The sequence below is a fragment of the Calcarisporiella thermophila genome (assembly GCF_041956535.1).
Source record: "Calcarisporiella thermophila strain CBS 279.70 unplaced genomic scaffold VTP21scaffold_23, whole genome shotgun sequence".
In the NCBI taxonomy this organism is placed as follows: Eukaryota; Fungi; Calcarisporiellomycota; class Calcarisporiellomycetes; order Calcarisporiellales; family Calcarisporiellaceae; genus Calcarisporiella; species Calcarisporiella thermophila.
In genome coordinates this window covers 714-14,760 of record NW_027192213.1, presented here as the reverse complement: position 1 = coordinate 14,760, position 14,047 = coordinate 714, and the positions used below count along the sequence as shown (strand labels likewise).

Here is a 14,047-nt window from a genome sequence, read left to right as displayed (position 1 = left end):
ATTTATGGCGCAGTAGGAGGAAAGGAGGCTTAGATTTCGTGACTTACTTTTCTTTTTATTCATTATGTGGTGTGATAGATATTTTTGTGGGGTGACCAGTATACTTATTATCATACGATTAACATATTTATCCAGAATCACCTTATATTTTTTTATATTTTACCTTCTTGTGATACATTATCTTTAGTATAAAAAGGAGAATATCTTTAGTTAGAATAAAGTGTGCTATTTTGTATTGAGATAGAACCGGATACGTTTCAAACCACCATCTTGTGTCGTTTATTAGTCTTCTGAAGTGTTTAAGGAAGGACAATCAAGAGCTTAATTTTTTTTTTTTTGATCAATCAATGGAAACTTTTATTAGGTTAATAGTTCCCAATATTACAAGAAGCAGACGTGAAAGAGCTTGACGCGAAGTAAGTTATCCACGTCATGTTGACGAGCATCGCTCATTGCGTCAGTAATAGTCGTTATTGTTGTGTTTATCGTGAAAGTCGTGTTTGTCGTGTTAGAGCCAAAGGGCAAGTGGACAGCAATCTCAAGAAGCGAGTGCTGGTGGGGATTGCGGGGTTCGAACCCGCGCCATTTCGATTATGGCACCTGAAGTGGACCACTGCACCACCTCTCCCCGACAATCAAGAGCTTAAGGATAGCTAGAGGATTGTCGGGATAGACCTTATTAGACATATATTCGACGCAACATTACTAAATCCGGCTATAGCTCAGCTGGTAGAGCGGAAGACTGTAGTTGATAATAGCGATCTTTAGGTCCCTGGTTCGAATCCGGGTGGCCGGATTTTTTGCGGCTATTTATACAGATATAATTACATTTTTAGAAAAGATACGAACTGCCCAATGAATAGCTTTCTACTTATACACTATATTGCTAAAAATTACGTTTGTTCACCTTTAGTTTCCATTTCATTCAAAATTTTTATAATGGATTGATTTTCGTTTTGATATAATTGATTTATACTATAATCTGTGTATATTCTATATTGAGTATATTATTGCATTAAATAATTTGATGCGTTCTTTTATAGTTGAAGATGGAACTAAAAAATATTAGTATTTAAGGTATCAATAATTCATTCATAGATTTTTCAAGGATACGTGATTCAAAATAGCAACTATATTAAAAAAATATTAAAATGTCCGGCCACCCGGATTCGAACCAGGGACCTAAAGATTGCTATTATCAACTACAGTCTTCCGCTCTACCAGCTGAGCTATAGCCGGATTTGGTAATTGTCATAACTCGAGTCACATATCAAGCTATCCCAACGATATTCAAGCTCCGACATTAATTAGGAACTAGGGGAGAGGTGGTGTAGTGGTCCACTTCAGGTGCCATAATCGAAATGGCGCGGGTTCGAACCCCGCAATCCCCACCAGCACTCGCTTCTTGAGATTGCTGTCCACTTGCCCTTTGGCTCTAACACGACAAACACGACTTTCACGATAAACACAACAATAACGACTATTACTGACGCAATGAGCGATGCTCGTCAACATGACGTGGATAACTTACTTCGCGTCAAGCTCTTTCACGTCTGCTTCTTGTAATATTGGGAACTATTAACCTAATAAAAGTTTCCATTGATTGATCAAAAAAAAAAAATAATTAGGAACTAGTTGCGTGCTATTTTGTATTGAGATAGAACCGGATTAGTTTACAATCCACTTTGTGTCGTTTATTAGTCTTCTGAAGTGTTTAAGAAAGGGCAATCAAGAGCTTAGGGATAGCTAGAGGATTGTCGGGATAGACCTTATTAGACATAGATTGTATAGTCTATATTAATAATATATTGTACTTTCATCATGACTAGCATAATGCTAGTCATGATGAAAGTACAATAGGCGACGCATTGCTACATATTTGCAACAAGTCGAGAAAATTGATTTGATAACAAACCGCGGGTTTCTATCGGAATGGTAATTATCATTAAAAAGTCTAGGCAATTATCTTGAGTAATGTACAAAGGCTATGATTTCAATTTAGATTAACGATATAGACCATAGTAGAGTTAGTAGATGAAGGAAAAATCGGGGGGCGCAAAATTCTTCGACTTCTCAAACATTAGGTTCATGCAGTTAAATTGGAAAAACAGTATTCATAGAACTCTCCTATGCACGGATCAATATTCTTCGTTTGGATTTTTAAATTAAAGTATGGCAAAGAGTTACCGAGACATTGAAATTATAGGTTTATAGGTGATTTGGACGAAATTCGGCAAGGGAAACAACTCTCCAGACATGGAACTAGACCCATAGTAGATTAATACAAAAGTCTGAAACATTAGAGATCGACACGGGTTTTTTAAACAAATTGAGAAATCCAGGTAAATGTTTTTTGAGTTTCCAATGTATAAAAGAAGCAAACTCTTCAAACTTAATGTCCTTCATAACTTGTCAATCAGACTTAGATTTTCCTATTATTTCTGTAAACCTTTGCATTCCTCCATATTTCGAAAGTGACAATGAAGAACTCCTTGACAATCATTACTTTGCTCTCAGCAATCATTCTTATGTTAACGGCAGCACTGGCCGCCCCAACTATTCCAGAACATAGAAAGCGAGAAAATCTTGACCCGATTGGCTTCCTCCCTTCAATTCCATTAAATTTAATCGATCTCGTCTTCCCTTGGATCCTTGGAGGAACGCAGGGATTTCAATTTAACCCGTTGTTCCCGCAATATCGATATAGATATACGCCCGCTTCTGTTGCTTCTTCACCTATCCCTACTCCTGCTCGTAATGCTTAAGAAGTTAGCTAGTTCTAATGAGAGAGATGTTTATAAATAAAGGCATGAAATATTAATTTAATTTATTAATCTTCAAATGTATTGAAAAAATGCTATTATTATGTTTTTCATACAATTTATTATTGACTCTAATTGTCCCTATTAGACCAATACTGTTGATGGTTTATTTAATTTTAATAAAGAATTGCTTGGAATTCCAATTGTATATTCAGCATAAGTTTGTAGTAAGACCTATGCATAAATGAGACTTTAGGAATCTTATTTTACAACTTAAAACTACTGCTCAATGTCGTGATGATTCTTTAGTCCATTTTATATTTTGGAAAGAACTAATAGAGTTTTTGAAATATTAGTGTGATTGAATTCAATTAAAACTGTGCATTTATTATATTTTTATCCACTAATTGTAAAATTTTAGTGCTCTAGCATGATATATAATGAATTCTAATATTTTGTCCATTTTCACAAAAATTTTTATTAATATCAAGTTAAAGGAGGGTCAAAAGAGATCAAGTTATGTATTCGTTTTCATAATTTTATGTGCAGCATAATTTAGGAACTCATAATAAATGTTGTGTAGGGTAGTTTTCATAATACCGAATTGACGATAATATTAACCATCCCGAAAGAAAGCAGAGGAGAGGAAAGTAGAGTAGAGTATCAAATTTGCCTATTGTATTCAACACTTGGTACCGATAATAGAAGAGTTTTAACTTAGCCTTGTCCTGTATTCGTTTAATACTATGACAATGATGTTTCATGAATGATTATAAGCCTGAATATTTCTTTTTGTATTTCAACGCACCCAATTATATACTCTGTTGAGGTTAAACTATCCCGGGTATCGGCGAAGATTTAATTAAGTATTTGATTCGAAATTAAATCGCCGTATTTTCAGGTTGACTAATCTATTTTGAAGATACTATTATCTTTAGTTTCTTCTAATATATACTAATCGATTTTATTGCAATAATACCAAATAACATTTCCAATTAATTGAAAGGCATTTAGCTGAAATGCAATATCATGCCATGATTATAAGCTTCAGCGAGACAGAATACAATTAAACATTGAAATCTAATAGGGACATACACCTGATATAAAAATACCAATTGGATGTATTTCTTTATATAGAAAAACAACCCTTTCAAAAAGAAAATCCCTTGATATGGTCCGAAACAACATTCGATCGACTGAAATAGCCAAACAGATTTGCCACAATTCCGAGTCGGTTGCATAGTCACGACTTCCTTAACAAAATAGCAAACCGACTCCCACATTGGTTACCGCTATTCAGTTCACTGTGTTAGATGGTCTCGCTTGGATTTAACCTTTTAATTTGAGGCCTAAACATTAGATCTAAAACAATTGGAAAAAGAGCATCATATTAGTTAAATTCAGCCGAAAACGCGAGCCCTCTTGTGTTAGTTTTCAGGACCTTGGTGAACTGTAAATATGAGTATAAAATCTCTCCGATCTGCTATCTTTTCCATTTCACTTACACCAACCTCTTCAACTTGGTCAACTTTTCTCATGTTCATAAAAGGATATTTGGCACTCTTCTTACTTGGTGTAGCTTCGCTGCTACAGTTACAACATGTGAATGCTCAATGGATGCCCCCTCGTCCGGGAGACAGTCGTTGCCCATGTCCGGCTTTCAATACTCTCGCCAATCACGGCATTCTGTCAGTATAAACGCAATTGGTCCATGCTGGATCCCACTATTAATGTTATCTTTTTTAATAGACCCCGTGATGGAAGGAGAGTTACAATGCTACAGATTTTGCAGGCCCTCAGAACTGTGTATGGCTTCAGCACCGACTTCGATGCCATCGCAACCATTTTCCCTGGCCTCTATAGTCTTGCAAATGGGCGGGTCTATTTCAACCTTGAAGACTTTAACGCACACAATTTGCTTGAACATGATGCGTCGCTTGTCAGGCAGGATGCTTTCTTGGGGGATCATGTTCATGCAAATCAAACTATGTTAAACCATATGCTATCGTTCAGCAGAGATGGAAGAACCCTTACTTTGTTGGATATTGCTAGAATCAGAAGGTATAGAGAACGTGACAGTATGCAGAGGAACCCCAACTATTCTATCTCTCCATTCCAAACCTTGGTTGCCCTTTTCGAAGCAGCTTCAATTCCGATGGTATTTGGGAATGGGTTTAGCGTTCCTATACAAAGCGTCAGAACTTGGCTGGGCGAAGAGAGATTACCGGATGGTTATAAGAGGCCGCTAAGGACATTGACGACTGTCGATTTCCTTACGAAGGCAGCTGAGATTCAAGCTCTGAGATGGTCTCCTCTTAAAAAGCGATTTAGTCAAGATTTTAACTCCACAGAGTCTAATTAAACGCATTCACTTTCATTCTCTTATTTTACATTTCAATGAACATTAATAATTACTAATCTACTCTCTCTACTTATAATTTATTATAACGATTAACATTATTTTAATAAAATGCTATTTACTGGAGTTACAGCACAATAGTTCCATAATAATTAATGATTTTATAAAGGCTCAAGCCTCGTAATATCTCCGTAGTTACACCACCCCAGTCTCTCTGGAACGCCCATAAACTTATTCATCGGATGAATATGAACCTAATTAAAAGTGCGTGTTTTCAAATTGCTACTTTTGAGAATGTTTGTCATTTGGAATCGGCAGTTTTCTGGACAGATGCGCAGTGTGTGTACATCACATATGTCGATGCAGTGAAACTGAGTTCTTGGGTATTCTGTGGATATCACCAGGTTCCATATGTCTGGCCCATGGAAACTATACGGACATTGTGCAAATTTATATTTGATCCATGGTTTGACTGCTAAGTACTTTCAAGTATTATCCTGTATCGCGTGCTTCAGCAATACAATTGCATGAGATATATCAGCTCAAGTTGGATAAGCCAATAAAAACTTATGAACAAGCGCAGAGCCTATATAAAATAGGTGAAATTGTATACAGTATGCAATTGAAATATTTAGCTTTACAGGTTTATTTTCCATCTGGATATTATAGAGATATTTTAAGAAATTATTTATTGGGCTTGGCTGACCTGATAGCCGAGTCAGTCCATTGGTGGCTTTGCTTGAAATATTTTGCTCACTGCGAGTAGGCTTCGGGGTTTCAACCATGGATAATACAAAAAAGTTTCCTCGGATTAATTTTGACTGTATTAAATATTAACCAAGATTTTTATGACACGTTAGAAAAGAGAGCTCTCATCCGCGGTAAGAGATGGTGTTGAGCGAGAATTGAATGCGTTCGAATTTCGGAATTCAATACAAACATATGGTAGAGGACTCTTCTTTATCACAATAGGTGAAACGACTCATGTGAGTAACAAGTGCCTTAACAAATCCTTGCATACATATTTGCAAATATCTCTCTCAACTCTTCTTGCATTGGAATTTGTAATGTAAAGTGGTAGTGATGATGATTGAGCTCTTCGGCATTTTTTTCATTTACTTATAATCAGGAAACTTGTTTATCAGTTCTCGGGCGTGAATGATACAATTAACAGAAAATTGTCCTAGATTCAGTACAGAATTGAGAAGAACTACAGACCATTCTACAATGAATTGGCCTCAATGATTTCATCCAGTTCATTTTTGCTTTCATGAGTTTGAATGATGGAGCAATGTACAAATTGCCTGATAAATGTCGAGAAAAAGAGAGGAATTCTCTCGGCTTGCGAGCAATTGCATGCATATTAGCAGACATAAAGTGTAACTATAAATCTCTTTACATAATAACTCTCCATACCCTTCGTCAATCCAGGGATTAAGCAAGAAATTTTATAATAAAAGATATGCTCCTGAAATTCGCACTGTTTTTAGACCACAGAAGTGAGAATGCCGTGGGCGTATTTACTCAATAGCGTAGAGAAGACCACAAGAAACACCGATGCAGCGAGATGGTATTGCTAAATCTGGAATGTCCAATGAGTGCATTGAGAGAAGCATGCTTCAATGTTCATCCTAGATCTATGCTTGATGATATCGAGGGAGTTGGCAAGACGTTTGCCATTGATGTAAAGGATGAGCTGCTGGCATGTTGCCTCATTTGCATAAGGGCCTGGAGGCGATGGCTTTTCTATAGCACTTGGAGAAGGCGCACCGCACCCCTGGATGCGTTGCATATTAAGGTTTGCTAGCCCAAGCAAAAAGCAGAGTCTCGTTAGACATGAATGTCCGGAGAGTGTGAATTCAGGAGCTAGAGACCACGACTGGTTTGGCTTGGGAATAACCGCGAGTGGCAACATGACCCAAGCCACCCAATTCCTCTCTGGCAACTGCTGATTGAGCCTTCCAATAAGCGCTTCTGTGGAGATTGAACCCAATGTTGGACTAACGCATGCTTCTTGAAGTGAGAGTCGAACGTTTGAGCCGAAAAATGCACGTGAGCAGGCTCATCTGATTGGAATATTCCGGACGAAATCCTACAGTGTGCACGCGTTTTACATTGAAGTTTTCAAGCCGACGAGCTGCCTCGCTAATTAACTACACGAAAAGTGCATGTTTCATTCTGTAAATCGGCTCTATCTTTGGTTTTGTTCTGAAAACTCCAAACATTTCTATTGAGCGTCCACTTGGATCATGAAGCCTCGCAAAGACAAAGGTGAGATTCTTAACTTTTTTCCTCGCTCCTTGTTTAGTTTACCAAGTTCGAATGTTGAATAAGGTTCAGACGATGCGTGAACCTTGCCAAAAGCTTGTAGAGAGATATTTCCTCGGGGTTTGGGGATATAAAGAGCAAGGAATTGGAGAAAATGAGCGCAACCTCTTAACGGTTCCAGTAGTTTATTTTGTATATTGTCGGGTTTTTGATTTTTCATTACTTGGACATTGTCAGGTGAAGGAAGTGGAGATATAAACAAAAAGCTAAAACATTTCATTAGGTAGCAACGTTATAGCAGAGGTGGACTCGCGATCGAAATCAATGGAGAGATTAAATGGCCTCGTAAACTGGCGAAAACAAGTCAAAGATAAGAACCCTAAGATTTCCTATTTTCAACTTTATCGATATGCATCCAAAGTCGATTTTCTTCTAATATTGTGAGCATCGTCCTCTTGTACAGAATTATCATTTGCCTTTTACTAACTAATGTTACTCTTAAGTCTCGGAACAATATTCAGTATCACAGCGGGCATATTACGGCCACTGATTTCTATCCCGTACGGAAAGGTGGTCGCCGGCTTCGACTCGGCCAAAGATCCCGAGAAAAACCATCAAAATATCGTCGAGGCCGTGACAATGCTAGTTGGATTCGGTGTGGTGCTCTCGATTTCTTCCTACGGCTCAATGTGTTGTTGGATGTTGGCAGGCGAGAATCAGACCAAGGTAACCAGATCTACGTGATTTTGCTAATGGCTATTTCGCAATGCTAATAATCAGAGCAGCGGATCCGTGAGCTCTATTTTCATGCCGTCCTTAGACAAGACCAGAGTTGGTTTGATCTTGCCGAATTAGAATCGCTTAACTCACGCCTATCCTCTGACACGTATTTCATCCAAGAAGGAATCTCGGATAAAGTGGGCCTTATCATCAAGAATATCACGCAAATGACCTCCGGCTTTGTCATGGCATTTATTTTCGGGTGGCGCCTCTCACTTATACTGATTGCAGTATTGCCACTGCTTGGACTGTCTGGCTATATTTTTTCAAGCGTAATTAAATCGCAAACTGTAAAAGCACAAGATGCATATTCGAAGGCAGATTCTTTTGTTGAGCAAGCTATCTCCGGAATACACACAGTCGCCTCATTCTCTCTGCAATCACGATTTGTCAATCTCTACAACCAGCATCTCAAGATTGCATATCAGGCAGGGGTACAGAAGGCCATCAAAATAGGTAGTAGACAATGGAAGAGCCAGGTAGATAACACATCCCACTAATCCCTTTCACCACTAGGAATTTGTATAGGCGCAACACTATTCATAGGATATAGCACCGATAGCCTTGGTCTTTGGTATGGTGCGCGCTTGATATCACAAGAATCCATGAGCGGTGCTGCCGTAGTTCAGGCATTTTTTTCATTCATTATTGGTGCAGCGTCTATCGGGTAAGAGCGTAGATTTTATAGTTTATGCCATATCAAAAACTTTGTGGACTAAATAGGAACCGTTACATTGACAGAGAAATTGGTCCGGAATACAAGGCGCTGGTGGAGGCCCAAGTAGCTGCAGAGAAGATTTTTGCCACTATTGATCGTGTCCCGGTGATGGGTTCCTCTTCCAAATCACAGGATAAAGACATGAATCATAGCTCTTTCCGAGGCGTGATTACGTTTTGTGATGTTCGATTTAGCTACCCTTCTCGTCCCAATGTATATGTATTAAATGGAGTCAATCTCCAAATACCAAGTGGCAAAACAGTCGCTCTTGTAGGTGCTTCGGGGAGTGGAAAATCAACCCTAATACAGCTCGTGCAGCGTTTTTATGATCCATCTATGGGCAGAATCCTTTTCGACGGAGTAGATTTGCGTGATCTCGATGTGAAATGGTTGCGAAATCAAATTGGTGTGGTTGGGCAGGAGCCTGTGCTTTTTGACGATACTATCCGCAATAATATTGCCCTCGGAGCACTTCATCGGGACCCAACACAAAGTGAGATCGAGGAGGTGTGTATTAAGGCCGATTGCCACGAATGGATAGCCAGTTTGCCACATGGATACGATACGAGAGTCGGGGAGATAGGATCCCAACTTTCTGGGGGTCAAAAACAGCGAATTGCTATCGCAAGAGCTCTTATTCGCAATCCAACCATTCTATTGTTAGATGAGGCGACATCCGCGCTTGATACGCAATCAGAAAAGATCGTGCAAGAAGCTTTGAAAACTGAATCCAAACATCGGAGCACTATAATCATTGCACATCGGCTTTCCACTATTCGCGACGCAGATTTGATTGTCGTTATGGACAATGGAAAAATCATTGAACAGGGTACACATATTGAGCTGATAGCGAGAGATGGTGTCTACAACTCATTTGTACGGAAACAACAACTCATAGCCAATAAGGATAGGAAGGCCGAGTTAGTTCGTGATTTTGCGCCTGAATATCATGGTGAAAGGCATTCAGATAGTAATCAAATTAATGAAAATCAGTCAACCATGGTGGATCAAGACATGAATTTGAATGTTGTAAAAGTTAGTGCAAAAGAGAAACCAATAACTAGAGTGCTCTGGATGATGTCACCAGAATGGACCTATGTTATTATGTCTTTATTTGGAGCAATTATTAAAGGGGCGGTAAGACTTTTAAGTGTCATATGAAACTACGCACAATTGAAGAATTGGCCTTGCTTAATTCACATCTTGATATTCAGGCTTTTCCTATTGATGGATTGTTATTCGGACATGCATTTAATGCTCTCAGTCAGTCACCCTATATTGTCGAGGAGTCAACCAAGTTCTGGGTTCTCATGTATTGTAAGACCGCGTGATAATTTATCCTTCGCCACTAAAGATAGATTAACTGCTGCATATATTAGTTGCTATGGCTTTTATTGGATTTCTTGCGACATTTTTTGAAGAGGGGGTTGCCCATTTCTGTGGTGAACGATTAGTGCGAAGAGTTCGTTCAGAGGTGTTCAGCAACATTCTTCGTCAAGAAATAGCTTTCTTCGATCATCCAAGTCACGCTACTGGAGCCCTTACCTCCTGCTTGGCTAAAAATGCAGCCGTCCTACAAGACCTACCTAACATCCTCTTGATTGATGGCGGAAGAATGATGTCAGCAGCCATCATAGGATTTATCATTATGTTTAGTTATGGATGGAAGATGTCATTAATACTGCTGCCAGCAATGCCTCTTTACGTTTTTGCACTAATATTTCAGGTCAAAGCACTAGAGGGGTATAAGCACTAGACTGAAAAAACACAATAATTTTGCTTAATAGAATTTTAAATGTAGATTTTCGGGAAGAGTGAATAAGGGATATCGGCAGGCAGGGAAAATAGTTGGAGAAGCGATCCACGAAATAAGAACCGTTGCTTCATTAGGAATTGAAGATGTGTTCGAAAATAAGTATAAGGGTGAATAAAATGATAGAGTATATAGTGTCGGGTCTATGACTGAACTCATATAATCTAGAGAGCTGCCTTCAAACTCATCGAGCAGCACTAAATAAGGCTTATATTGCTTCCATCGGATTTGGGCTCTCTCAAGGTTTTCACTACTTCATTTATGCAATTGGATTTTTTATCGGGGCTCGATTCATACGTTCTGGTGAAATGGCCTCAGATCAAGTCTCGGTTGTTATGTTCACAGTGGTGATGTGCTCGTTAGGAATGTCTCGATTCTCTGCACATATGCCCAGATTCATTAAAGCAATGCAGGCTGCCCTTATTTTATTCGAGCTATCAGACAAGGCAACCGCTATGGACCCAGAACGAGATGGAAAATATAGAGGAATATCACCAGGCACCGCCGAGCTACGTCATGTAAACTTTACTTATCCGATGAGGCCAGATGCGAAGGTGTTCCATAATATTTGTATGGATATTCACCGGAATAAAAAGATTGCACTGGTCGGGCCGAGTGGATGCGGAAAATCAACAATAATTTCTCTCTTACTTCGATGGTATGATTGCGATGTAGGAAAAGTGCTAGTTGAGGGGGTGGACGTGAGAGAGTGGCAGCTGGAGGCAATGCGCCAAAAAATCGGTTTAGTTGGACAGGAGCCAGTCCTGTTCAATTTAACTGTGCGGGAGAATATACTCTTTGGTAGCAGGAAAGATCGTGAAGTGACTCAAGAGGAGATTGAAAAGGCAGCAAAGGTGGCCAATATACACCAATTCATATCTAGCCTTCCAAACGGCTATCATACTCGAGTTGGCGAAAAGGGGTCCCAGCTCTCAGGTGGTCAAAAACAAAGAATTGCTATAGCAAGGGCATTGCTAAGAAATCCCGATATACTATTGCTTGATGAAGCGACAAGTGCTTTGGATACTGAATCAGAAAAGTTAGTGCAAGACGCATTAGATAAAGCTATGATTGGGCGAACTACCATTGTCATTACACATCGACTGTCTACTGTTCAAGATTCAGATAATATCAGTAAGTATTTTTAGCATATATTGCTAATACTAAAAAACACTATTAATCCATGGTCATTAGTTGTAATGAAAGATGGTGCAATTGTTGAAATGGGGTGAGTCTACACTCAATATCATATGAATGATTAGAATTGGTTTATAGTTTATGTTCATGATAGACATCATTCTGAGTTGATAGCCAAGACCGGAATTTACTACAAACTTGCGCATCAACAGGAACTCAACAACTAAAGTACCTATTAATCTTCGGATATATGACGGTTTATAGCCTATTATATCTATAATATTTTATTAGTCTCAATAACGTATAATAGGAAAGCAAAAAGTAGCTTCGTGCTTTCAAAAAATATCGTTGTCTGGATCCCAATTTTACTATACAATATTCCCGGAAATGCAATGAGTACACTCGCTTCTAATCACAATTCAAATACTACTCTGTAATAAAGGATGGTTAACTTTTTCCAAGATATAGAATACCCACGGCTCCAAAGAGCCGATAATTTCCTGCCAATGGCTCCTCAACTTTCATATATTTGTTAACATAACACAGGTTTATATACAAATACTCTAGATAATATCTAGCATATGTGCAATACAGTATCCGATAATATAGCATTAAAAAAGCATAAGTAAAAGGGAAGCCACTATACTTAAATAAACTAAAGTAAATAAAGACACGTTTAACAACATCAGAGAGAAGCATAGGACGTGTCTAGCACTTCACTGGTATGCAGTATAGATATTACGAAAAGCCCAGCTCTCAAGATCCTTTCCATCGGTTCCCGCACTGATATCAATTGATGAGTAGAGTTTATAACCGATTATCCGCAATGCGTTCAGAATTTGAACTAGCATTATAATCACCACAGTTTCTTTGCCATCCGCAAACCATGGCCACTCTGCAAGTATAAACTCTAAAGCGCTATAGTACTCGCGCTTATTTTGTACCCCTTTTTTCCACGCAGTATGAATGGTATTCTGCACAACCGCCTGTACTTTTTGGTCAGCTTCGATGATCCTTAATCTGTCATTCATATTGAACGAAATTGCAAAAATCTTGGGTTCTACTATAGTTGCCACATATTCGAAAAATAGTGTATCCTTGTCATGCAATTTCTTACAGTATACAATATGCTGCACGAATATGAAATTGAGGTGTTTTTCTTAACACATTAATATCTATTTTATTTATCTAAACTAATACTTGATACTTCATTGATATAAGATAGAAGGTCTAGCCTTTCCATCCATGTATATATTGAGAAGGTTTACATAAAAAATATCCGAAATACAGGGGGATTGAAATTGCCAAATATGTATATTTGACTTTTGCAATTTTTCCAAAAAATCGATCCTTTTAAGCTAATACCTATTATTTAGTAGAGGCTTCTCTGATGATGTATATAGAAAAGACTTGCGACTGCATACTTCCGAGAGGTTTTTCAACGAATACTTGCCTAACCTCTTGTTAAGACGATTTAGTTTAGACCCAAAGTTTGTCCTTGTTCTCAAGCCTTCAAGACTCATTATCGAGATAGAGTTATACCGTACTCCACAAGTTTTCAATGGAAAATTGTTCCTAAGGCAGGAAAGGCCACTATCATGCTTGTAGCTTAAATATCCTTCAGCAAAATTTTGAATTTTTGGCCGTTTGCTCATTTTCATCGTCTGGTTAGAATATATTCCTCTACTTGCCCATGCCATAGCATTAAAAAGTGAATAAGAAGTTATCGTGAAGAACAGTGTAGCTAAGCAATGCACCCATTTTCCTATCCTTTTTTCATAATTGGACAACATTATGTTCACTGATACATCTTTTGCACACCATTGACTCTCCACGGTTACTCACCAGGGACCGTGTAAGATTATTCCAGAGCTGTTCATCTTCCGCGTTTTATAATAATATTTCATCATTGTGTTCCTGAAGATACTGTATTTACAGATATTTGACCACACCGTAGTCATTTGTTGCTGCAAACTCTAATTGAAGTACATTTTGGAGAACCCACCCTCTTTCAATCAAGTTCCAATCCAAGGAGAGGCTTTCCTTTGTTTGCCTTTGCTGGTAAATAGAATCTATTCTATCTTCTCCTTACGATATCAGAAGATGTATTGATAGCTTACACGTTTTTGAGAGCTGTTTTTTGCCTTAATTTCTCTAAAACATTATCTTTAGAAAACAAGTAGGTTGTTCTAGCGCTCGTTCTCCTTGCT

At 38.4% G+C, this 14,047-nt stretch overlaps 5 protein-coding genes and 2 non-coding genes across 7 annotated transcripts in view; 3 read left to right on the top strand and 4 right to left on the bottom strand.

Moving 5' to 3' along the window:
• VTP21DRAFT_5569 (uncharacterized protein) overlaps positions 1 to 178 on the bottom strand; it is a gene marked incomplete at both ends in the record, with an annotated part of 2,878 nt that extends 2,700 nt beyond the window's left edge. The window contains one exon of the mRNA XM_069396104.1: positions 164 to 178. Coding sequence (XP_069247650.1) covers positions 164 to 178 — 15 coding nt within the window. The remainder of the gene's footprint in view (positions 1 to 163) is intronic.
• A 533-nt stretch (positions 179 to 711) lies between these two features.
• On the top strand, positions 712 to 796 carry VTP21DRAFT_t249. Its single transcript has one exon. It is a non-coding gene; the product is annotated as a tRNA-Tyr (tRNA).
• A 358-nt stretch (positions 797 to 1,154) lies between these two features.
• Positions 1,155 to 1,239, bottom strand: VTP21DRAFT_t230. Its single transcript has one exon. It is a non-coding gene; the product is annotated as a tRNA-Tyr (tRNA).
• Positions 1,240 to 4,220: 2,981 nt separating this feature from the next.
• On the top strand, positions 4,221 to 5,124 carry VTP21DRAFT_5568 (uncharacterized protein; the record flags this gene model as incomplete). Its single annotated transcript, XM_069396103.1, has 2 exons — positions 4,221 to 4,450; positions 4,512 to 5,124. 2 exons carry the CDS (start codon positions 4,221 to 4,223, stop codon positions 5,122 to 5,124), a joined length of 843 nt encoding a protein of 280 aa, XP_069247649.1.
• Positions 5,125 to 6,697: 1,573 nt separating this feature from the next.
• Positions 6,698 to 7,187, bottom strand: VTP21DRAFT_5567 (uncharacterized protein; the record flags this gene model as incomplete). The annotated part of the gene is made up of 2 exons (XM_069396102.1): positions 6,698 to 7,095; positions 7,154 to 7,187. 2 exons carry the CDS (start codon positions 7,185 to 7,187, stop codon positions 6,698 to 6,700), a joined length of 432 nt encoding a protein of 143 aa, XP_069247648.1.
• A 691-nt stretch (positions 7,188 to 7,878) lies between these two features.
• VTP21DRAFT_5566 (uncharacterized protein) lies at positions 7,879 to 12,064 on the top strand (the record flags this gene model as incomplete). The annotated part of the gene is made up of 10 exons (XM_069396101.1): positions 7,879 to 8,115; positions 8,172 to 8,625; positions 8,686 to 8,836; positions 8,893 to 10,024; positions 10,102 to 10,204; positions 10,267 to 10,630; positions 10,689 to 10,810; positions 10,869 to 11,834; positions 11,895 to 11,928; positions 11,992 to 12,064. The coding sequence occupies 10 exons, from the start codon at positions 7,879 to 7,881 to the stop codon at positions 12,062 to 12,064; spliced, it is 3,636 nt and encodes a 1,211-aa protein (XP_069247647.1).
• Positions 12,065 to 12,553: 489 nt separating this feature from the next.
• VTP21DRAFT_5565 (uncharacterized protein) lies at positions 12,554 to 12,868 on the bottom strand (the record flags this gene model as incomplete). Its single annotated transcript, XM_069396100.1, has 1 exon — positions 12,554 to 12,868. One exon carries the CDS (start codon positions 12,866 to 12,868, stop codon positions 12,554 to 12,556), a length of 315 nt encoding a protein of 104 aa, XP_069247646.1.
• Positions 12,869 to 14,047: the final 1,179 nt, after the last annotated feature.